General features: G+C 37.4%; 1 protein-coding gene across 3 annotated transcripts in view; it reads left to right on the forward strand.

Moving 5' to 3' along the window:
* The window catches only part of DYM (dymeclin), a 275,896-nt gene that overhangs the window by 135,775 nt on the left and 114,481 nt on the right, over positions 1-25,640 (forward strand). The window contains exon 14 of one of the 3 annotated variants that reach the window (XM_081078950.1): positions 17,850-18,014. The exons of the other annotated variants lie outside the window; for them this stretch is intronic. Coding sequence (XP_080935076.1) covers positions 17,850-18,014 — 165 coding nt within the window. The remainder of the gene's footprint in view (positions 1-17,849; positions 18,015-25,640) is intronic. 3 annotated transcript variants of the gene reach the window in all.

Consider the following 25,640-nt stretch of genomic DNA (forward strand, 5'->3'; position numbering starts at 1 on the left):
AGAATTTTATTTTTCTCCAGGTAAAAGTCCATAGCATGCCTTCAAGGACTGATGCGGAGCCTCTGCTCCAGGAAGTCTGTATTAGTTTCCTTTAGCTGCTGTAACAAATTACCACAGACTTAACTGCCTAAAACAACACAAATACATCATTTCACAGTTCTGTAGGTCAGAAATCCAGCGAGGCTCAGCTGGTTTCTTTGCTCCAGGTTTCACAAGGCCAAAATCAAGTTGTTGACCTGCTGGGCTCTTAGCAAGACTGGAAGGATCTGCTTTCAAGCTCCACGTTGGTGACAGAATCCAGCTCCTTGTGATGGTAGAACTGAGGTCCTTGTTGACTGGCACTCAGCTGGGGGCTGCGCTCCTAGAAGCCTCTCTTTGGTTCTTGCACAAACGGCTCCTACATCTCAAAGCCCAGTGGCACATCAAATGCTTCTCAAGCTTGGAATCTCTCTGATTTATCCTTCTGACACATCTCTCTGACTCTAGACAGCCAAAGTCCTCTGCTTTTAAGGGCTCATGATTAGACTGTGCGTATCTGGATAGTTCTTACTCTTTTAAGATCTGTGGTCTTAATTACATCTGCAAATCTCCTTTTGACTTTAACATATTCACAGGTTCCAGGGATTAGGGCCTGGGGCATCTTTGGATAAACTCCTTTTGGTTTATCCTCCACCATCCCTAGGGTCTAATATTCCTTAGTATGGACCCAGTCAGCCTCTGAGTTCAAGCGACAGGATTGAGGAGGAGACAAAGAATAAAAGGTGAGACGAGGCACCAGGTGACTCTTAAGGAGGGTTCCCAGAAGCTGCCACAAGATACTTAAATCTAGTGAACCAGGACTTAGTCACAGGACCACATTTAGCAGTAGTGGAAGCTGAGAAATGTCGTTTTTGGTGTGTTGTTGTTTTTTTTTTTTAATTAAGTAACATTCTTTTTTTTTTTTTTTTTTACAGGGTTTGATTGGGGAACAGTGTGTACTTCCAGGACTTTTTTTCCCCAAGTCAAGTTGTTGTCCTTTCAATCTTAGTTGTGGAGGGTGCCGTTCAGCTTCAAGTTGTTGTCCTTTCAGTCTTAGTTGTGGAGGGCACAGCTCAGCAACAGGTCCAGTTGCCGTTTCTAGTTGCAGGGGGCGCAGCCCACCATCCTTTGTGGGAGTCCGAACTGGCAAGAGAAATGTCGTTTTTATTCACTGCAGCCACGTGTCCCACTAAAACATGTGTTAGTATAGAAATAGATCACTGGGGGACAACCAACAGCCCCTGCCCCACCAAATGCATCTTTTAATCATTGGAAAGTAAGAAACTAGAGAGGGTTACATTAGCACAACTTCCAGTTATGCTATGTGGTGGTGGAACAACAGTGGTTTCCTGGGCAAGTTAAAGGCCCTTAGGGGCAAATTGAAGAGAAATCCTTAAATAAGCAGAGGAACTTGACACCAGAGCACAAAGTTTCTATATCTAGGAAAGCATCTAGCCTTGATTTATTTTCCTATTCTTGTGTGCCTGGCACAGTGCTTTTACTGACGAGGTTCTAGTAACTATTTTTGGACTAAATTAAAATGTTACTAATGTGGCTGGAGTGAGATAAGCTATTTCATGAAGCTGTAGTGGATTTAAAAAAAAATTCAACTGTTCTGTGAAAAGTGCACTCTTGGATATTGCATTGAGTCCCAACTGAAAACCCTCATGCTGTATAACCAGGAAATCCATTTTTGCATTATATGGGTCCTTAATTCCTACAACATCTAAGTATTTCATCTACTTTTTAAAAAATGTGAAAGTTGCTATTTATGAATAAGAAGTTCAGTTTCAATCCAGTAGAATTTCTATGTGGCCTACTGTAATAATAAGACAGAAAGTGATATGTTGTACAGAGTGCTATTGGAAGATAGAGGGAAGTGTGGGAGAAGGGGTGGGGGAGGAGAGTAATTCTAACCTAGGATAAAAATGGAAGCCTTTAGGGGCTGACCCGGTGGCTCAGGCGGTTGGAGCTCCATGCTCCTAACTCCGAAGGCTGCCGGTTCGATTCCCACATGGGCCAGTGGGCTTTCAACCACAAGGTTGCCGGATCAACTCCTGGAGTCCCGCAAGGGATGGTGGGCCGTGCCCCCTGCAACTAAGATTGAACACGGCACCTTGAGCTGAGCTGCCGCTGAGCTCCCAGATGGCTCAGTTGGTTGGAGTGCGTCCTCTCAACCACAAGGTTGCCGGTTCGATTCCTCAAGTCCCACAAGGGATGGTGGGCTGTGCTCCCTGCAACTAGCAATGGCAACTGGACCTGGAGCTGAACGGCACCCTCCACAACTAAGATTGAAAGGACAAAAACTTGACTTGGAAAAAAAGTCCTGGAAGGACACACTGTTCCCCAATAAAGTCCTGTTCCCCTTCCCCAATACAGTCTTTAAAAAAATATATATATATATATATATTGCCTGTTAGTATAGAAGCATTACGCTTTTATATCAATGAGTTTACTTCTGAAGTTTTCTGATCTGCGACCTCATTCCTTTTCCTGTTAGCAAAAGTAAAATCAGATACAGACACTATCAGATTTTAGGAATCAGGTTGATGTGGTCCTCTTCAAGACTATTTAGTACTACACTCTGTATTTAGACTTTGACTAAGGTTCTTTTGGTAATTTTTCACTCTGAATGAGCTCGTGCAGCGTGAGGCATTTTAATGGCTGTTGATGTCATTAGAGTTGGATGTACACTGCCAGTAACTCAGAGGAACCAGATACAAACAAATTCACCCCACCCAAAGTGGCATGCTGATGATAATAACAACAAAAAAAGAGGTATGGTAGCTATTCCATCCACGTATATTTTAGTGTTTCACATAGACCAGTGTAACTATGACCTGCATTTCACCTTGACCTGGGCGAGGACTAAGGTAACTTAAGCTGTTTAACAGTGGCCGTGGACCTTTGGAGGCATCATAAAAGAGATTGATGGAACTTGAAATCAAGGCCCTCCCAAATCGAAGCCTCTACGACTCCAATATTTTGTTTTGTTCTCCTGTGGATCTCTCATTTTTCTTGGTGGTGGCAGCTTTGCTCTACTGGTATCTGTTTTGCATGTTGTACTTTCACATCAGATTTCATATTAAATACATGCATACTCATACATACATACCTACACGAATAAATAACTCAGGTGAAAATTAGAGAACATTTCTATAAATGATGAAATAGCGAGGTTGATCTTAAGGTTTCTTGAACTTCTCAAAAGGCAGTATATTATTCTAAGTGTTATATCTAGAAGATGTCATACATCAGAATAATAACATTCTTTTAACATCAGTAGCAAAGTCAATTTTTAAAAATAAATGAATAACACGTTCATTTGGTTATTTAAACTGCATTTCCGTATATAGTAGTGCCTCCTTATATGCAGTCAACCACGGTCTGAAAATATTAAATGGAAAATTTCAGAAATAAACAATTCATAGGTTTTTAAATTGCTCACCGTTCTGAGTAGCATGATGAAATCTCGAACCATCCCGCTCCGTCCCACCTGGGACATGAGTCATCCCTTTGCCCATCGTACCCGTGCCATGTACACTACCTGCCTGTTAGTCACCTAATAGCTGTATTATCGGAAGGTCAATAGAAGCCTAACACTACCTCACAGTGCCCATGTCATTCATGTCACTTCCTCTCATCATGTACGTATTGTATCATTTCACATCATCACAAGAAGAACGGTGAGGACAGTACAATAAGATATTTTGAGAGAGAGACCACATTCATATAACTTTTGTTACAGTATATTGTTATAATTGTTCTCTTTTATTATTGTTTTTTTTTTAATTTATTTATTGGGGTGACAATTGTTAATGAAATTACATAATTTCAGGTGTACAGTTCTGTATTACATCAACTATAAATCCCATTGTGTGTTCACCACCCAGAGTCAGTTCTCCTTCCATCACCATATATTTGATCCCCTTTACCCTCATCTCCCACCCCCCCACCCCCCTTACCCTCTGGTAACCACTAAACTATTGTCTGTGTCTGAGTTTTTGTTTCTCATTTGTTTGTCTTGTTTTTGGTTTATATACCACATATCAGTGAAATCATAGGGTTCTCTGCTTTTTCTGTCTGACTTATTTCACTTAGCATTATACTCTCAAGATCCATCCGTATTGTCACAAATGTTCCTATATCATCTTTCCTTAACGCCGAATAGTATTCCATTGTGTATATGTACCACAACTTCTTTATCCATTCGTCTATCGAAGGACATTTTGGTTGTTTCCATGTCTTGGCCACTGTAAACAAAGCTGCAATGAACATTGGAGCACACGTGTCTCTATAGAGAAATGCTTTCAGATTTTTTGAGTAGATACCCAGGAGAGGGATTGCTGGGTCATATGGTAATTCTATTCGTAATTTTTTGAGGAACCTCCACACTGCCTTCCATAGCGGCTGCACCAGTCTGCATTCCCACCAACAGTGGATGAGGGTTCCTTTTTCTCCACAGCCTCTCCAACACTTGTTACTATTTGTCTTGTTGATGATAGCCATTCTGACTGGGGTGAGGTGATATCTCATTGTGGTTTTTATTTGCATTTCTCTGATGATTAGTGATGTTGAGCATTTTTTCATATGTCTATTTGCCATTTGTAAGTCCTCTATGGAGAAATGTCTCTTCAGGTCCTCTGTCCATTTTTCAATTGGGAGTTCTCTTTTATTATTGTTGATCTCTTATTGTGCCAAATTTATAAATTAAACTTGATCATAAATATGTACGTGTAGGAAAACACATAGTATATATAGGGTTTAGTACTATCTGCAATTTCAGGCATCCACTGGGGGTTTTGGAACGTATCCCCCACAGATGAGGGGGAACTACAGTATTTGTAACATAGAAACATTCTCTCTTGCTTTTTATTTCTACATATAGGTTATTGAGTTTTTCTAGTCGGTTCTGTTATTCTGTTCTCTGTCTTCTACAGAATTTTATCTGTTAACAGATAGGATGTAGATTCTTATAAGGCACATGTCTCAGGCTACCAAACCAAGTATAATGAGTGTTTTGAATTAAATATTTAGTGTTTCATTGACTATTTCCTCTGACTTCCATTAAGACCTCTAGAAATAATTCTTCACTAATAAGCCTTTGGTTTGTTTTGGGCCAATACACAGATTGATGTGGAATGAGCTATTGCTGTAGTACTTAGGGTGTGGTAAGCTTATCTTGGTAACTTGTCTAACTTCAGTGTAGTTCATTTTGGGTGAGATGTTAAGTTTTTGACATTGCAGGAAATACTTGGTTTTGTTTCCATATATCTGGTAGTAGTACTGTTTTGAGAATTGTAAGACATTTTTTGATGATGGCATGGAATAAGTAACTTTAAGAGCGTGCAGAGATTTTGAAGGGCTTACTATTACAGGTTTTTACGAAGATAGGTGGTTTGTGCTTGAACAGAATGTATGTGTAGAACTGAGATTGGAATCTATAATCTCATTTTCTTCTTCCTTTAATACAGTTGGTTTATTTGACTAGTATAAGTTAATGTGTCACCATTGCGTTAAAACATAGGTGATTGCCATTTAACATTTTTTAGGACTGTTAACATTTTTGTTTTATTATATACAGAAAATTTCCCCTTTTAGTGTGTAGTTCTTTGAAAAGTTTCATTGCCCTAACGATTCCCGTCATACCCTTACAACCCTCTGAGCCCCATTCTGTTTCTATAGTTTTTTTCTTTTCCAGATTGTCATGTAGCTGAAATCATACAATGGGGAGTCTTTTGAGTCTAGAGATTTATTTATGTTGTTGTGTGCATAGTTCCTTTTTATTTCAAAGTAGAATTATATTGTATATATAACCACAATTTATCCATTTACCAGTTGAAGGACATTGGAATTGTTTTCATTTGGGGGCAATTATGCATGAAACTGCTACAAATATTTGTATTGAAAAGTTTGTGGAGTATAAGTTTTCATTTCTCTTGGGTAAATGCTTAGGAATAGTGTTTTTGGGTCATATGGTAAGTGTATGTTTAACTTTATAAGAAAAGGTCAATCTCTTCCAAAGTAACTGGACCATTTTGTGTTCCTACTAGCAATGTATGAGCATTCCAGTTACTCCGCACCGTCACCAACAATTAGTATTATCTTTTTATAAAAGCCATTCTAATAAATATGTAATGGTATCTCATTATGCTTTTAATTTGCATTTCCCGAATGACTCATAGTGTTGAGCACCCTTTCATGTGTTTTTTTTGCCATCCATATAACCTCTTTGGTGAAATGTCTTTTACCTTCTGTCCTTTTTATATTGGGTTGTTTGGGTTTTTTATTTTTGAATTTTGAGAGTTCTTTATATTTTGGAGACAAGTCCTTTTACAGGTGTATATTTTGCAAAGCCAGTCAGTAGCTTGTATTTGAAAGAATAGCATCTTTCAAAGAGCAAAAATTTTTTTATTTTGATGAAGTCCAATTTACCAATTTTTTTCTTTTATGAATTATATTTTTGATAGCTACTTAAGAACTCTTTGCCTAAACCAAGGCCACAAAAATGTTCTCCTGTGTTTTCTCCTGTAACTTCCTGTAGTTTCAGGTTTTACCTGTAGGTGTATAATTCATTTTGAGTGAATTTTTGTGTGTAGTACAAAGTATGAATCAATGTTCATGTTTTGCACATGGGTATGTAATTATTCCAGCAACATTTGTCAAAAAGATGATCCTTTCTCCATTCAATTTGACAATTGCATCCACACTGGTGGTTGATTTTTTTTTTAAAGAATTTATGGAGATGAGGCTTTCATCACTAACGCCCTTATTTACCACCTGTTAGAATTAATAATGGGTAAAAGAGAAAATTAATCAAAAGAGAACAATAAAATTGGCAAACATTTGAACTCCTTACCCCCTTCTCTCAGTGACTGGCCTAATTGTCATATGTCGTTCGGACAGGGAGGGGCATTGTGAAACACTGTCCCCTCTGGTTGTACTCTGAGCTTCAGCCTTTTAACTTGAAGAAGATACGAGCATCTTTGTCTCTTCCCCATTCATTTCTCCTCCAGATTACTGCTCTGATGGTGGTCTGTCTTGAGATGATTACCATCTGAAACACAGAAGCCACAACTGCAAATTATTAAAGCCACATTTTTACCTTTATAAATCGATTTAATGTTGAAATGATAGATTATAAACATCAAAGCTTTTTCTAAGTGAAAAATTATGCTGCAAACAGCCAGAATCATTTGGATTTAAAATAAGTCAGCACCTATACACAGTTGAAGTGTGAAGGAAAAATTGCTCTCCTTTCTGGAGGATAAAAATTTGTGCAGCAGATTTTGATTATACCACATGTACAGTAAGTCCTCACTTAACATTGTGGGTAGGTTCTGTGACTTGAAGCAAAAACGATGTGTTACGAAACCAATGTTACCAGAGGCTAATTGTTATAAACAAGAGTTAAGTTTCTAGGGCATCTCATCAACATCATAACAAAATAACATTGAATGAAAGGAAGTTATTCAAGGACAGAAAAGATACTCATTATTCAAAGACCTGCTGTATAAGTCTTAAGTCTTGACGATTTAGAAGATTAGGGCCCTTTGTTCCTTCATTTAAGTTATATCACAAGTTCTTGGAAATTACTGAAGTACTCTAAGAAGTCATTAGGAATACTTAAATGCATGGTTTGAATGTGAAGGAACGTTTTTTATTCTGATTCTGCTTTGTGCAAATGAGAACCACCAAGTCAGAGATTCTATTTTTAATTATTCTCTCTGTTCATCTTTCAGGTCTCAGCCTGTCACTTCCTCTGAGACCTTTTTTTCCTGTCTCCTCATTTAAGTTTGGGTCTCCCCCTCTCCACCGCAGTTCACCCCACCCATTCCCATGTATTCATGACATTTTAATATTATGATGTACTGTAATTAATTGACCCATTTCTTCTCTTCCTCTTCTCTTTCCACTAGACCAGACAGTTTGGTGGGGGTTGCTGAGTAGGGACACAGATAATAGGCAAGTAAGTATACAGATGAACTAGGCGATTTGACGTAAATGGAGATAAACAAGTATGAGGTGATAGTGACACGGAAGCGTCTTTAAATTGGCTGGTCAGGGAAGTCTTTTTAGAAGAGGTTCTAGGTATCTTACAGGCAATTTGTTCCAAATGATAGAGTGATTGTTTCTTTTGTGATATAAATCAGAATGGATTTATTAACTGTAAGCATCCCTTTAATTCTCTTGCATGCCTGTGTGCTTTCTAGATTGGGAAGAAAAAGAGAGCAGGTAGAGCCAGCTGCTTGAAAGTTGTAGGCAGGAATGTGTTAAGAGAATAATGCATTTGTCAACATTTTGGTGGCAGGAAAATAGTTGAGAACAGATAGATGATAGGTTTTCTTCCTGCTTCGAGTCCTCCATTTTAAGTGATGATGAACTTGGAGTGAACAGAAACACCTCAACTGCCAACTAAGTGTGTCCCCATCATCTAGTCCATTTGCCTCAGCCCCAAGGAACGTCCACTGAGCCCACAGAGAAGAGGTCGTAATGATTGTACCATGTCATATTCACGTCATTTCCAGTTGAATGGACACATCTTTCCCACTTTATTAATATGTTAGGGCTGCTGTGATAAAGCACCACAAACTGGGAGCTTAAACCAACAGAAATCTATCGTCTGACAGTTCTGGAGGCTAGAAGTCCAAAATGAAGATGTCGGCAAGGCCATGCTTCCTCCGAAATTTGTTGAGGAGAATCCTTCCTTTCCTCTTTTAGCTTCTGGTGTTTGCTGGCAATCCTTGGCTTATAAGTGCATCACTCTCATCTCTGCTTCTCTCATCACATGACCATCTTCTTCCTGTGTGTTTCTGTCTCTGTGTCTCTTTTCTTCTTGTAAGGACACCAGTCGTGTTGGATTGAGTACCCACCCTACTCCAGTATAACCTCATCTTAACTAAATGTGTCCATACAACCCCATTTTCAAATAAGATGACATCCTAAAATACTGGATAACCCATAATTCCTACTTAATATTTTTCTCCTGATACTTAATTCTCTGTACTCCACAGAATTCTCTTCTGTTCTTATTCTTATACTTCTAATTGTCATAGATTTCTTATTTTGTCAATTAGTAAATATATGGAATTGTGATATGTCTTAGGTTGTTTTCTTATAATTAATTTTTACTGTTTATTTCTTAAATCTTCAACTAGATTATAAACTGCTTGATGGATAACCATTGGTTAATTTTTTTCACAGATTACATACCAAATAGAGATGGGAAGAGTCAAAGAATTAATAACTGTTTATTCAGATGCTAGGTAAATAAGCACCTATGTCCTTTCCATCATGATACAGGCCTTCCTTGTACCCTGTTTTCTTCTTTTGTGAATGGTCACAAGCAAAGCACTTTGTCTTTCTCTCCACAGTAAGCTCACCCCCTCCCCTTTCTTCCTTGATGTCTTTCATCCCACCTTGCTCATTTCCTATATCCAAGTTACATCGTTTGTCTTAAACAGTATATTTAGCCTTTCATAAGGCACCTAGTTCTAGAGGTTGGTCAACTGTTGCTAATTTTGATCTAAAATAATGTAAAGTAATTCATAAAATGAATAAAGTGATAGCTAGTAAGGTCTTCAGAACCGTTTCAGGAAGGCCATCTTTGAGGTTAATCATGTTCCAGTTCTCTATTCCATGGAAAGAAAAGAGCAAGTTTTTGTTTGGTGGGAAGATACAGCTGATTAGAAGCATAGAATCTTTTGTGCTTCTGCAAAATGGACAAATCATAGGATTCTTTTAAGATTTTTTTGAAAAAATAGCAGTTAAGACCTTAGAGAGAAATTATTGTGTATGTTCCTGTTGCCAGTGATTTATAGCCTTTTGCTCCTAAGGAAGGAAGTAATTTTATGTTTATGGTTATGACTCTGAATCCCAGCCCAGCCTAAAGTGTGATTGTCAGTGTAGTGTAAAATGCATAGAAACTCTCATAAACAAGATAACTTGTGAATCACTAAATATGGGACATTAATTTTTGTCAGTTTTCCTCTAGTGAATCAATAAATATTTTGCTTTTTTAATGTCAGGCATTGTGCTAGGTGCTAGAGAAACAGAAATAAAAATTCAGGATCTGCATTTTGAGGTTATGGTTGAGAGGGGAAATAGACATAAAGATAGTTACAAATACATTTTGTTCAGTTGTATGTTGGCAGTGATCACAAGGCACAATAGGAACCGAAAAGGGAAAGCACCAGATGAGCCTGAAGCGATGGGGAAAGCCTCAGAGAAGAATCACAGTTAAAGAATGGAGGAGAAGTTTGCCAGAAGGACAAGGAGGTGGAATGAGCATCTCCAGAGAGTTGGCAGCAGGTGCAAAGACCCAGAGGCAAAAGAATGCATGGCCTGTCTTTTCCCCCAGGAAACTGTGTGCTGGTATATCTCTCAGTTTAATACTTCAGTTAGGCTGATGAGAGCGTTGAGCTGGGAGCCCAAGATCAGGCTTTTCATCTCCACCCACCTACACCAATGAGCTTCAATTTCAGGATGACCACATTATTGTAACAGACAGCACCCGTAATCCTTGCCCGCCAGCTCACAGATGTGGGTTTAGTGTGTGTCACCACACCCATGTGGGTGAAAGAGTGAGGGAGTGCGGATGTTTCAGCGCATATCCATGACCACAACTGAGAAATAACTCCAAGATGGTCTTCTGATGATGAGTGATTAGCATAATTTCTATAAATGAACACTTGTTCTTATTGTTAATGACCTTGATAGATTTTCAACTCTTATGATTGTATATAGCATTTTATCATGTGTGTATTTTTCCAGCTCTGCTATAGAAAAGATATGAGAAATATTTCATCAGTCTCAGCAAAATTGGCCTTTTTTCCAGATAATCTTCACTTCACTGATGTAATACTTGTGGCATGTATGTTGACGAGGCAAGACTTAAAACTCAGATTTTTCAGTAGAATTTTACAATGGCTATAAATCTTTCTGTGCCTTTTTGTTAAGAGAGAGTTTATAATATATAATGACTTGAGAAGTGAGCAAGTTTTGGATGGTCATAAAATGTACCAGTCACGGGATTTTATACCTGTATATTTTGTGAACCCAGTTTTTCTGTTACATTCTTAGTGTTATGCCCCAGATTATTCAGTGCAGACAGATGTGTGTGAACTGAGGAACACTTTTGAATCTAGTATGTAGTCATCACTAACGTTTCCCCAAAGACTGAATTTTTAAAACAAGTCTTAATTTCTCCAGATAATGTGGAAAAGTAAAATTGAAAAATTTCGGGCTGAGTTCTGTGTCGGTGATAGTGATTTCTGTAACAAGCATGTGCTTTTGGTCCTTTTTTCCTTCCATCAACTGTACCTCTACTGGAACCAATTTGGCATCTATGGGAGTCATCATTTTAATGTCAGTCCACCACCTCCCTTGGCACAAGGAGGAACATAATGACATATTGAAAGGCTTCTTTTAAAGTATAAATTGTAAGCAAATCAATCAAGAAATTATTTTCAAGTAAATTGTCTTTCACTATGAAATTTCCATCAGTATTCTGTTCTTCCTGAGTTCATGAAAAGAAAGTGTTAGAAAGGAACTTGGAATAAATGTCTGTGGATTTTTAAACCTTGCTTATTAGACCCCAACTAGAGTAGACAGCATCATGCTATTAACATACTGAAATGCAGCTTCATGCCATATAGCATAACTGTGCATTGCTGGGAACTGAGCCAGGTCCACACGGCTGCCGGGCCTTATTGGGCGTTTGCAGAGCAAGTATCTGTAATGGAGAGGCACGACAACATTCCTTTTAAATAGTTGCTTTGTCCAAAGTCAAAAGGCATTTTTTTTATACATATGCTATGTAGAAAAGAATGCTGGTGATAAATTGATTTATTTATCCACACCTATAATATATAGATTATAACATCTTTAAAACAAGGGACATTGATATACTTAATGAGTATCATGTAAATTTCCATCTGCTTAGTCTAACATTTTAAGATATCTGGTACATATAACCCTTACTGTTTACAAAACTTAGAAAAAATACATTTTCAAGTGCCTTGTCTCCTTTGGCAGTATTTGAAAATCAGTGCCTTTAAATACTTTGTTTTCTATAAAGTAGAGAATGAGATTCAAAGTAAACTGATCAAGTCTTCAAGGACAAGTTGTTCTCAAAAACATTCTTGGAAATAAAGTTTGTCCCTAAAGGAAAATGTTATTAATCCTATAGATATTACCAAATTTATACCTGATTATAACAAATATTTCAAAATCAGGAAGCAAGTAATTTGACAAAAAGGTTGTGAAATTGCTATCTAAAATATTTGGCTTTTTGGTTTCTATTAATGTTTACATTTTAAGTCTTTATTGATGTACTTACATTTTAAAATAAATAGCTAACTTAGGATGAAAGTGCTTACTGGAAGATTTTTAAAGCAAGAGGATTTGATTAAATTTCAAATATCAATGATAGTATAAATTCTATTTGATTAAAATGTTTTATGTTATAAATCTAGCGAATTTTCTTATTTTTAATTGATTTAGCAACTGAGATAAAACAAATCACAGAAAATAAGTTTATAGTGTTATGTTATATGGATAAAGAGGTCCTTTATTATTGTTATTATTACAGTCTATTACTTTTTAGATCTGGCAGTGGTATATTATGTAATTTCATCCCTTCCGAACGAATACTAGATTGTTCCTTTCCATGTATTTTCCAGTGCTTGGGCCAGTCTGTTAATCCTTTAGACTAGAGATTCCCAGGATCTTCATTGCTGGCAATAGATTTAGCTCCAGGAAAAATGGCTTCTGCTGCCAAGGAGTTAAATGATTCAAGGGTTGTGCTTCCACCACTGTTGTGTAGTTTCCTGACATTCATCCCAGATTTTCTTGTGCTTATTTTCTTGGATAGCCTTAGATATCCACATTGTATTGGAAGTTTTATACTGTGTAAAATTGTGTGTGTGTGTGTGTGTGTGTGTGTGTGTGTAACTATTTTATGAATTTTTTGGTGTGCAAAAATCTCCCCTGGAAACTTTATGATGTTTAATGCATATAAATGAGCTAATCATTGGAATTAAAGATAAGAAGTCTCATATCTGGGTTGTGTTTTAATGAATGGTATTTTTTGATGTGTCTAACAGGACTGTTGGTCGCTATGACTTCTGTATTGCTAAATCCAATGGACATTTCTGTCTTACTTGCCCTCTTAATTGTTTTTGACACTGTTAGCTACTCTTTCCTCAAAACAATCTCTTCTTGGTTTCTTTCTTTGTTTTTTTGTGGATTTTTTTTTTTTTTTGCCACTTGTCAAAATTCTGTGAAGGTTTATCTTCCACTATCTAGATTTTATGAAACTACTAAATGTTGTCTTTGCTCAAGGTCACTCGTAGACCCCTTCTCACTCTGCTCCTTCTGCTGGTGATCTCAGTCACTCCCACCTATATAGAGATGACTCTCAAACATACATCTGTAGGCTAGACCTATCCTCGGACCTCGGAGACCTTTTTGTCCAATCGGGTACTTGAGTGAACAAACCTATCTTTTGGGTTTCTCAGAGCCATGTCAAACTCAACACGTCCACCATGGAAATCTTGCCCTTTCCCAGCCCTCCCCGATCCTCTTTCCTGTTCCTTGCCTCAGTGAATGATGTCACCTTTGATGCAAGACAGAAACCTGGGAATTGATTCATATGTCTATTCTTCTTCTAGTACCATTCACTTTTATTGTTATAACTTTATGTATTTTAATAACATAAGGTTACACTCCTGATTACTCTTCTTTTTCAAAGTCTTCTGGCTCTTTACCTATTTCTTCTTCCGCACAGGAGCTCAACACTTGTACTTCATGAATCTGGGCCATAGGAATAATAACATGAATGGGCTTCAGGGACCCTGTGAGGATCTTGACATTATATATAAAATTTGTGTGTATATGACTTGGTACGTTTTTCTATAAGGAGAGCCATATTTTTTATTTGGTGTTCAAAATGGACACTTAAATAAAGGTAATTTAGAACCACTATAAGAGAGTTACATTGTCAAAATCAAATATTCCTATTGGGATTTTGAAGCTATGGAGGTTAATGGCATCCTTTATTTACTTTGTCTTCATCCAGAAACATGCTGGTGTCTCTTCATTTATTCAAGACTTCTTTTATGCCCAATAGTAATTTTCTGCATATAGGTTCTAAACATTATTAATTTAATTTCTTGGTATTTTGTATTTGCTAGTGAATCTGGTAACAAGCTTTTTCAAGAAAAAGAAAAGAAAAATGGAGATTGGAAAGGGATACACAGAATATTCTAGATAATCCATAAAGTTTAACCTGCTCCTCGTAATCTCATGGGTTGTTTCTGTTTTTTTTGAAAGTTTGTTAAACACATAAATAATTAAGAAAATAAATTAGTAAAATGTTGCCTTGAAAATGTTGTGATTTTTATCATCACAGTACTGTAAGCTACATTATTAGGAAGCCTGACGGGTCTTTTTAAGCCTCACTCTTTGCTTGTGCCTTTGGGGGTCTTCTACAGACTTAAATTTTGTTCTAGGACAGGACATTTTCATACTTGACTGTGGTGAAGCATAACCATATCAAGTAACATTTCAGAACTAGACATTGCATGATCTTGGACATTTTCATCTAAGAAGGCACTAAAGAGGTTTTATTTTTTTTATGAAAGTGCAACTCTTAAATAACAGTGACTGTTTTTTATGGGATAGCTCCAGACCACATTTGCTTACTTCCCACGCTGTAGTTTTTCTGATGTCCTAAGCTTTAAGTATAGAGGTCAGAATGACATTTTAGGGCTGTGGATTTGAATCCCATAATCTTAAAATGGATGCCGTTCAGTATATCAAAAAGACTAGTTCTGTTTTCTTTATTTTTTAGATTAAAATTAAAGGAGTTTTATGGATGTTTTAATGTTGTATTTATTTTCTTAAAATGTTTTACCTTGAAATTATAGACTTGCAAAAATAATGTAAAGATTTCTCATTTTATCTTTAACTCAGATTCCTGAAGTGTTAAAATTTTACCATATTTGCTATATCATTATATCTGTTTTGGTTTTTTTTTAATATTTGAGAATAAGTTTATAGGCGTGATGTACCTTTACCACCAAGAACTTCAGTGTGTATTTCTTGAAAACAAGGACATTTATCACAATCAGAAAATTAATTTTCTTTCTAGAAAAAAAAAATGCCTTTTTAACCGCCTAGTCTGAGATCGAATCCCAGAATCATGCATTGCATTTAGTTGTCCTCTTTTGTCTCCTTTAATCCATAGTTCCTCAGTCTTTCTTTCAAAATTTGAATAACAATTTTTTTGTAAAATGCCCCTCAATTTGGATTGGTTTGATGATTCCTCAGGATCAGATGTAAGCTCTTCTGTGATCATATCAGCAGACACATGTTGTCTATTTTACTAAAGATGAAATCACCTATGGTCATTTGTTTAAGGTGGTGGTCATTCACATGCTTAAGAACAGTTCTTATGTTTTCTTTTCTTTTTTTGAATGATTTAATAAACTGGCGAATTAAAGATGCCACAAAGAATGTTAGCTGCTCACTTTTTTGTTGTAATTTTATTTTTTTTTTTGTAACTTTATTGGGGAACAGTGTGTTTCTCCAGGGCCCATCAGCTCCAAGTCATTGTCCTTCAATCTAGTTGTGGAGGGCGCAGCTCAGCTCCAAGTCCACTTGCTGTTTTCAATCTTTAGTTGCAGGGGTCGCAGCCCACAATCCCATGTGGGAATTGAACCTGCAACTTTGTTGTTAAGAGCTCATGCTCTAACCAACTGAGCCATCCAGCCACCCCTCCGGAAGCTCAGCAGCAACTTGTTATCTTCAGTCTAGTTGTGGAGGGCGCAGCTCACTGGCCCATGTGGAAATTGAGCTCACTGGCCCATGTGGAAATTGAACGGGCCACCCTGTTGTTCAGAGCTCGCACTCTAACCAACTAAGCCATCTGGTTGCCCAGTTTTTGTTTTCTTAAGTTTTTGCTTTCCTTTGGTGGATTGAATCCTAAAAAAGGACTCAAAAAAATGTTCCTTTATAGAGTTAGGAAGCCTCCGGACCTGAGCATGACGGAATTGTTAGTAGATTTCACTGGGTGGAATTCTTCCATTACTCATTGACAGGATAGTCAACATGTCACTTATTTATTCTGCAATTTGTATCATTTGTTATAAGGAGATTGTGATCCCTGTTTTTAATTACCGCCATGGAATATTGGGAAAGAAAAATAAATAGGTCATAAATGTAAAAGTGTTTTTAAAAATTCCTCCTTTCTATATTTATGGCTGAAAAACATATCAAAAAGTCAGTGGTTAGTGTTTCTATATGGGCTCATGACTGACACATGTTTCTAGGAGATCTGTCCCTAAACTGTTCCTATTCACTGCTTCTATTAATAACTTTCTTAGAAGAAATCATGAAAAGTATTCTCAGTTTTGTAGACGACAAAGTCAGAGAGTCCATATTCAAAATTATCTTGACATAGTAGAATGATGCCAAGTTCTACAAGATGACATTTCCTTATTTAAGTTCCAAAGAACTAGTGCAAAATACAGGATTGGGAAGTTCTGTAATGTATTGTACTTGGTCAACAGCTTGATATGAGCAACTGCTAAAAACCTAATGTGAGCCTATGCCTAATACCAGAAATCAGGGAGTTATTCTTGATACCTTCCTCCACTCACACCATCCCCCATTCCAGTCAATAAGCAGGTCCTATTGGTTTTACCTCCCAAATACACAGAGGGTACCCCCCAAAATGTATACACATATTAAGAAAGGGAAAAAAACTGTATTAAAATTGTAATACGCAATATATACTGGTAACAAAAGATGAATATAAGTCACTTATACACAGTTTTTTGGCACCCTTGGTATTTTGAATCTGCTGTCCCCCTGCTCTAAGCCATCAGCAATACTTCTCTAAACTATTACAGTAGCTTTTTACTGTCTTCCTTTTCCCCTCTTGTCCCGGTCTAGTTTTATCTTTCAGCTTTTGCCCATCTCCAGTTTTATCTTTGTATTCCATTGTGTGGATGGACCACAGTTTACTTATCCTTTTTATACACCTGCTGAAGGACATCTTGGTTGCTTGTAGGTATTGTGAGTTATGAAAAAAGCTGCCATAAACATTCGTGTGCAGGTTTTTCTGTCAACATAAATTTTCAACTCATTTGGGAAAATAGCAAGAAGCATGATTGCTGGGTTGTATGGTAAGAGTATGTTTAGTTTTGTGAGAAAACCAAAACTCTTCCAAAGTGGCCATGTCGTTTTGCGTTCCCACCAGCAATGAATGAGAGTTTCTATGGCTCCTGCATTGGTGTTCTAGAGTTCGGCCATTCGAACAGGTGTGTGGCGGTATCTCGTTGTTGTTTTAATTTGCATTTCCTTCATAACATATGATGGGGAGCAGCTTTTCATATGCTCCTTTGCCATCTGTATATCTTCTTTGATGACGTGTCTGTTTAGATCTTTTGCCCATTTTTAAATGAGGTGGTCCATTTTCTTTTTTTTCTTTTTTATATTCTTTTTTTAAAATTTATTTTAAGTGTGTTTTTCCAGGACCCATCAGCTCCAAGTCAGTAGTTGTCTCAATCTAGTTGTGGAGGGCGCAGCTCACAGTGGCCCATGTGGGGATCTAACCGGCAAACATGTTGTAAAGAGCACCGCGCTCTAACCCACTGAGCTAACCGGCCGCCCCTTTATTCTCTTTTTAGCAGTTGTGTGTTTTTTTTTCTTGGGCACCATCTAGCGAAAATACACAGAAAGCTTTGAGGACATTGAGAATGATTTATTTTTTCAAAGGAAAACTCCTCTCTTTCTCTTTTTCTCCTTTTACCTTTGTCTTTCAGTTATACCTGCCGCCACTTGCGGAGATATGTTAATGTGTTGGACAAACTGTATTTCCCCCACTCTCACTGTTCTACGCTTCAGCATTGCTTCTCGAGCCTCAGTGACAATGGAGAGGAACTCTTGTCTTTAACTTGCTCTCACATTCTCAGATCCTATGCTTCCAGGTTATTAACCTCTGCTGTCCATTTACTGCATGCTGCATGCTGTATAAGACTGATAACTGCATGTTTTAATGGGACACGTGTCAATTAAATTATTAAAGAGGAAATTTGTATTTGAAATGATAGTAAATAATTCTTTAAAATAATGGCTGGGATTTGTTTCCTTACAAATGTCTTCTTAAGTATTTTATGGTATGTTTCATGGGCGAGAGAAAAGCTTTCAACCACATAGTTGTCATGTAAACCTGAGAGAACTTTCCTGTACTTTGTTCTATTTGCAAATCTTTTGGTTTAACTTACAATAGTTGGGAGTGTTCGGATTTAAATATGAAATAGACTCTACAGTTACTGTTAATTACGTATAAATTTTGAGTTCTCTTTCTTGCCCTGCAAACACACTTGAGACCTGGCTGTGGGATTTGACCCATGTTTTAATAGAGGCACATTCAGCTGGGCAGGTTTGATTTTGTAAGAGGGTAGAAATTATCCCTTAGGGTTTTGTATTTCTCACTCATTTTATTTACATAAACAGTGGTTATAAAATCAGCAAGTTGCAGTGTGTCATGGATGAATGTAGATTAAACATAATGATGGTGGGAATAGTAAGAAAGGGAGAAGCCATCAATCTCAAGAATCAGAATAAATTAACACCTGCTGTTTCGTGTGCATCATTTCCCCAGATAGAGGGGGGCAGTATGACTTCACTGCTTTGGATGTTGCAGTTGACATTTTTGACACACATTTTCTGTAAGTCGGAGGTAACTTGTACCAGCACTATCCTGTTAGCTAGTAAGATATTTGAAGACAGTGTCTTCACTGCCGAAAGATTTAGAGGAAGAAGGAAAAAACTCCATGACCAACTTCTAGAAAAGAGCAAACATTCAGAATTAAAATAGGTCTTTTCATGTGAAGAAACATACAAAAGTTTCGCTACTACATAGTACATCTAAGTGAAAATACCTTATTAGAAATAGAAGAACGTGTGGCATCTATGGTGACAGAGCCTTTTCTTGGTAGCAGAAAAATTTTACAGACGCTCATAATGATGTTAGTCAGACTCTTATTGAGTCAGTACAGACACTTCTAAGAAATACAAAAATCAGGAAGAGAAAAGGAGCTGAACATAATAAACTCTTATGTATATAATATTGAAAATTTTATCAAACTAAAGCCAGTGACTTTCAACGGACTTATGTAAAGTGAGTGAATATCAGGTAAGTGAGTACGCCTAGAAATTGGAGACAGAACTTTTCTGGTTGCAAGGAATGGAGAGAGCTGCTGCTACTCACTGAACCTCTTAAATGGGCAGCATAATTGATCTTGCCCTTGATTAGTAGTGTTTGAGTCAGGGTTCTCCAGAGCAACAGAACCAATGGGGTGTGTGTGTGTGTGTGTGTGTGTGTGTGTGTGTGTGTGTGTGTGTGTGTGTAGGGAGGAAGGGAGAAAGGTTGAGATTTATTTTAGGAAATTGGCTTTGGTGATTATAGGAGCTGGCGAGTCTGAAATTTGTAGGGCAGGTAGGAAACTCAGGTAATCTTTGATGTTGTGGTCTTAAGTTGTAAATTCATAGGGCGGGCCAGCAGGCTGGAAACTCATGATTATTCTGTTATAGTCTTGAAACAGAATTCCTTCTTCCTCAAGAAATCTGTCTTTGCTCTTAAGGCCTTCACCCACATTACAGAGGATGATCTGTTGTCCTTAAAGTCAACTAGATTATAAATGTTCATCATATTCACAAATACCTTCATAGCAACATCTGGACAAACATATAGCTGGTCACAGTAGCCTACTGTGTTTCCCCGAAAATAAGAAACCAGACCATCAGCTCTAATGTGTCTTTTGGTGCAAAAATTAATATAAGACCCAGGCTTATTTTACTATAATATAAAACCCAGTCTTATATAATATAATATAATATCTAATCTAATGTAAGGTCTAATATAATATGAGACCGGGTCTTATATTAATTTTTGCTCCAAAAGATGCATTAGAGCTGATTGTCCGGTTAGGTCTTATTTTTGGGGAAACAGGGTAACCAGGTTGGTACATAAAGGTACCATCACACTAAGCTGCTTCTGTTCTTCCTTTGTATCTTCGTGTGTGTCGTATCTATGAGCGTCCTGCGGGGTAGACACTGTGTCTATTGCCCATTATACCTCTTCTGCCGCCTCATGCCTGGCGCCTTGCTACCCTTCATTAACATCCGTTGCAGCGAGTTTTACCATTCGGCCACTTGTGACAGAGGCCACTGTCTACTTTCATCTGGAGTCACACCACTCAGCTCACAGGAGCAGACAGAAGAGAGAAATACACAATCAACTAGGAAGATAAAAGGAAGTGGAGGGGGAAGATGAAGACACCATGTGGCAAAAGCAACATGTGATTCCTGAGCCGCCTTCACCTAATTACTAGCAGAGTTAAATCTACACCGGTGTAGCATTTCTCTTGTATTCTCCATTTCCTCTTTCAGTACCTTTCTGGACCCTCTCCACCCTTATCCATTTCAGTTCCTTTCTCACCCCCAGGAGATTGTTCAGTAATCTCTGCTAAGATTCAAGATATTAACCCTCTGAAGGGTATATTTCAATGCAAAGCCCTTCTCAGGACTGAAAAGCCTTTAGGACACATATGTAAGAAAATGTCAGTCCCAGGAAGGTGGGAAGGAGGCAATTCTGACGCCAGGTAAACTTTATAGTATTTCTCACGTGCTATCTGTCCCCTTGCAAGCCTCTTCCCTCTTTGCCAGTCTCCTGCCTTCTCTCAGCTCATTCCAGGGCTGTTGCACCAGATGTGCTGTCTCTTGGCCTTAACATTCTGCAGGCCCTGCCCTTTTTTCCTCAACAGCCAAGAAGAAATCCAGTGATTAGGAACATAGGCTCTGGAGTTAAGGCCTCTCCTCCACCCCTACTAGCTTTACATCCCAGCTCCCACCATTTGCAATCTGGGACAGTCTACAGAACTTTTCCATTTGGGACAGATCTCAGAATGTGGGCATAAAGGGCGATATCCCCTTTGTGCCATGTTCATCTGCAAGTGACTAACATCCTGCATATACGATGACACATGGTCAAGGTTAATCTAGTTCCTACAGTTGAAAGATTTTTCTTTCATCTTTCAACAGAGCTGTGTTACACAGAAGGGCAAACTAAGCCAAAGTCACAGACTCACTTCACAATCTCAGATAGCATTGGTTATGCAGAATATTTAAAATGTAATTCAGTTCCCAGAGAGAAGTATAAGAAAGAACTTTATCTTAGTCTCACATGAATTACTGCCATAGATAAAAATTTCAGTCATTCTACTTTAAACTGCTTCCCAATGTAAGAATTCTTTTTACAGTATCCCTGAGAGAGAGCTTCGGGGGTGCTTCCCACCTCAGGAGGCAGTAGACTTCCTGCTGTTTCATTGTTAGAAAGATTGTCATATATGAAGTCCTCCTGCCAATAACTTTCATATATTGGTCTGGCTCGAGAAACACACCAATGTATAAACTTTGCTGCCTATGAGAGCACTTCAGGTTTTTTAAAACATGTCATGTGACTCCCCCTGGTCTTTTTTCTTTAGCTGAAATAGCCTGGTTACTTGAACCATTCCTGAACCAGATGACTTTTAGATTATTCAGTCTTTTTTTTTTTTTTTTTTTTTTTTTTATTCCTAGATGGTCTATACTTGTCAGCACCCATCATAAAATTTGGTATCCAGAACTGGATATAATTGTATTTTATAATTTTGTCCTTTATAAATTAAAACTATAAATTATAAATTACAGTTGTAAATTATACTCTATTGATTGCACACTTTGGTTAATGTAAAATTTGCGGATCTTTTTCACATGAATACATATCTCCATACACTTGTACCTTTAATTATTTGAACCTAATTGCAGGGCTTTACATTTATTTGTACTCAAATGTCATACATTGATTTTGTTCCATATTTCTTTGCGTCACACTTGACGAAGCTATAAGCCTTGCAGACCTGGTAGCTTCTACTGTTTACCCTCATTGAGATCAACTCTCAGGTTACTAACCTGATAGCTGATGTCTGCAGAAATCAAATTTAGAATTTTGAGTGAGATTTAAGAATTTTAATTTATTGCTAGTAACTGCATGAAGTCACATGCTTTGACTGCCTACATCTTTACGTCCAATTCTAAGTGTTGCTTCCTTAGGTTTCAGGGTGGAGTAGTGTATAAATTTTATGAGAATCTATGGAAAGAAAATAACCTCTATTTTTAAGTGATTCTGTATTTAATTTACATATATACCGATGTCAGAAACATAGTTGCTAATACTGTTGGCTTAATATTGTCCTTACTGGGCCTAAGACAGAAGAAATCAAGGAAAAGCTTAGTGTTGAGATGATTCTCTTTTAGTGGTATCATTTATTTGGAGTTACTATTAACTCAGGGCTTTACTTTGTTGTTAATGATGCTAGAAAGCTGAGAAAGAACAGTGTTTTCTTTTCTGACACGTAGTGATTTGAATACACTGTGTTCTTATAAAATTAAGTGTGCTAGTTCTGAAGTCCTTGGCTAGTTAATATTTTGCCAAGGCAAGCGGCTCTTGACCTGTGTGGGGAGGTGGGCATCGTGGGACTCTTCTAGAATCTATTGAAAATTACATACCTTCTCTCCAAAAAAACGACAGTAGAAAATTTTGCCTCTAAATTCAGAGTTTACATTTATCTGATTTCGTATGTAATATCCTAATATTACACTGCTGCTGTACAAGAGACCCAGATCCTGAGCTGGTCTGACAGCTCTGCCCTGTAGAATTTTAGAATTTTTAAGACCAGAGCCATCTTTTGTGCTCCGCCACCCCCAGTGTCTTGCACTCACCCAAAAAGTCTGAAAGGCTCACCACAAGTTCTGCATTCCAGCCAGTGGGAAGGTGGTAAGGGACAGGGGTGGGAGGTACACCCCCGTTTCAATGGCATCACACATCCCTTTGGCCAAACCTTAGTCACAGGACTCTCCCATCTGCTTGGGAGGCTGGAAATAGTGTCCTCAGCTGAGTGGTCATGCAGTCCGCTAAAAATTCTCTTCCTGAGTAAGAAGGGAGACCGTCATGGGGACAACTAAGAGTCTCTGTCACACTCCTAGGGAGTTCCTTCCTAGGTAGTGAAATGAACAAATGATTACTCAGTGACTACTGTGGGATTAGTCTTATGCCAGGCAACAGGAGGGGTTCATAGTGAAGACAAACCACTCATTGCCTTATACTGTTAGTTAAATATAAAATCAATAATTTGTAAAAAGAGATCTCTTCTGACAGCGGTATCTGAAGTAGCCTCAGACAAGTAGGATTTACACAGGAACAGAAAAGTTAGGTAATGTTTTATTAGGAAAGCGGGTATGGAAACCTCAAGTGCAGAAGTTCACAGTAGGAGAGCGCATCATGTGTTCTGGGGACATTTAATAGGGAAGTTTGGCAGGAGCAGATTTGTATTTGGGATGAATCATTCTTGCCGCTAGTTACATTGTCTAGGGCCATACTCCTGAGAGCCTTGAATGCCACATGAAGACATTTTGTATGTTTGGTTTTGTCTTGTTTTGTTTGTTTGTTTGTTTGTGTATAGATTTCAGTAGGCATTGGGTTTTACTTAGTGTTTGTGGACATGAGTAATACAATCAAAGCTTGCGTCATCTGATGATTGTAGTGCGTTTAAAAGAATTTGACAGGGAAGATTCTGGATGTAGGTGATTGTAGCAGTGGAGATGAGAAAAGAAGGAATTGATGGAAGTGATTTTTGGAGAACTATATCGAGGGAACATAAACATTAAGACGGTTTAGGATGAACTGTTAGAAACTAATAATTACTTTCGTGCATGTAGTTCTAGTTAATTCAATGGGTTTTGCAAGTATTTAGTATGTGTCGTCTGGGTGGCTTATGTTTTATGCTGTAAGAGGGTTCTTATTAACTATGCTCAATATTAAGAGCCTAAGGAATCCATTTGGTAAAAGGTTGATTTTTCTTTTTTAAGAATAAAGACTTAAAACTGTCCAACCATTGTACAATTTATCTTAATATACTAAAAATATGGTGTAATACTCAATGCTCGATTATTTTCCAGTCTGAACTTGTATATGTAAGATAAAGAATGCTGAAAAAGAGTGGATTTCTAGAGATATGTCTACGAAAAGTCATTAAAATGTTAATATCTGGGAATTTATCCCAAGGAAAGAATTATATTTAGAAACAAAATAAGGGAATGTCAAGTAAACTATATCTTGTTAACTCAGTGGAATATCATGCAGTCATTTAAAATATTATAAGGAAAAATAAGTAAAAATATAGAAAACATTTGATATGTTACGTGAAAAAGAATATAAAATTATATAGTGTTATTAAAACAGCTGTATAAAATTATATCCATATGGAGAACTAAGTCATGTATAAAAATAGTTCTGGAACATTAGTAAAATATACATGGAGCTTAAAAAGTTTACTTTTTAGCCATTTAAAAAATTGTACAAATTAAAATTATGTTTCTCCTCTCCCTTTTTTCTGCCCTTCCTCCATTTCCCCAGTTAAATAGGTGTTTTTGGCTTTTCTTTTTTCCCCCCACTGACATCATGTAATGTCATTTTATTAATTGGCAAATAACTGAAATGGTTTATGGAAGTAAATAGGAGAACCTTGATCTGTGATCACAGATCTCTCCCATAACCTTAGAATTTTTATAAATTCTTTTTTCCTTTTTTTTTTTTTTTTTAACTGAATAGGCTTACAATTCTAAGTGAGCACAACAGTAAGTCATTTCTCTATCTAAACAGTAGCACTTTCAAATTTAGGAGTGTTTTTACCTATTTGGTATGTCTTTTATCCTGTGGTTTAACAAATCACACCGCGTCCTATTTTATTACTTTGAAAGAATTCCAACTTCAGTCTGAACTAAGACAATGTTCTAATGAGTTTCCTCAAAAGAGTTTTTAAAAATTGCTAGAATGGTCTTGGTATAGTATATGCCACTCACTAAATCTGTATTGAATAAGTATTTGAAGCCGTAGTAATAATTTTTCATATGATACTGTCTTAATGATTCTGTTGTGGCTGTATGCTTTATTGATTTCTGTGCCACTTCTGTGGCATGAAATGAAATGTATTATCCCACTTAAACCATTACGGTTTCCTTTTGAATTACGTATTCACTACTCGATCCTGTCATCAAGTTTATTCCATTTTCTATAATGTGTTCAGTCTTGAGATTGACTACTTTAGTATTCACTGCCCTTTAACTCAAAATAGGCCGGGTACATTCAGATCAGAAAAGTTGGGAAGAAGAAACAATAGGCAGTTACACTTTTTTAAAAAAGCACTCTTCTAACAGTATGTTTTCTGGTTTGGGGACTTGGGGTATTCTTTTTTCTTCTCAAGGATTAGAAGAATGAGTCGTTGCTGTGTGTTCTGTAAAAGAGAGGAAGGCAAAGCTTGACAAACATAGCCACCATCTTTGCTTGAGCTGAGGTAGACGACTTTGCTGCACCCCCTTCTCCTGGCGTCTGTGACAGCGTACTCCTGGCTTTTTTCATTCCCCCTGACCTCCACAGCACCCCACCGCCACTAGTTTTACTATTTCTTTTGTTTTAAATATTAGAATTACTTAAGGCTTAGTCCTCAGACCCT

The sequence above is a fragment of the Rhinolophus hipposideros genome, assembly GCF_964194185.1.
Source record: "Rhinolophus hipposideros genome assembly, chromosome: 17".
Taxonomy (NCBI): Eukaryota; Metazoa; Chordata; class Mammalia; order Chiroptera; family Rhinolophidae; genus Rhinolophus; species Rhinolophus hipposideros.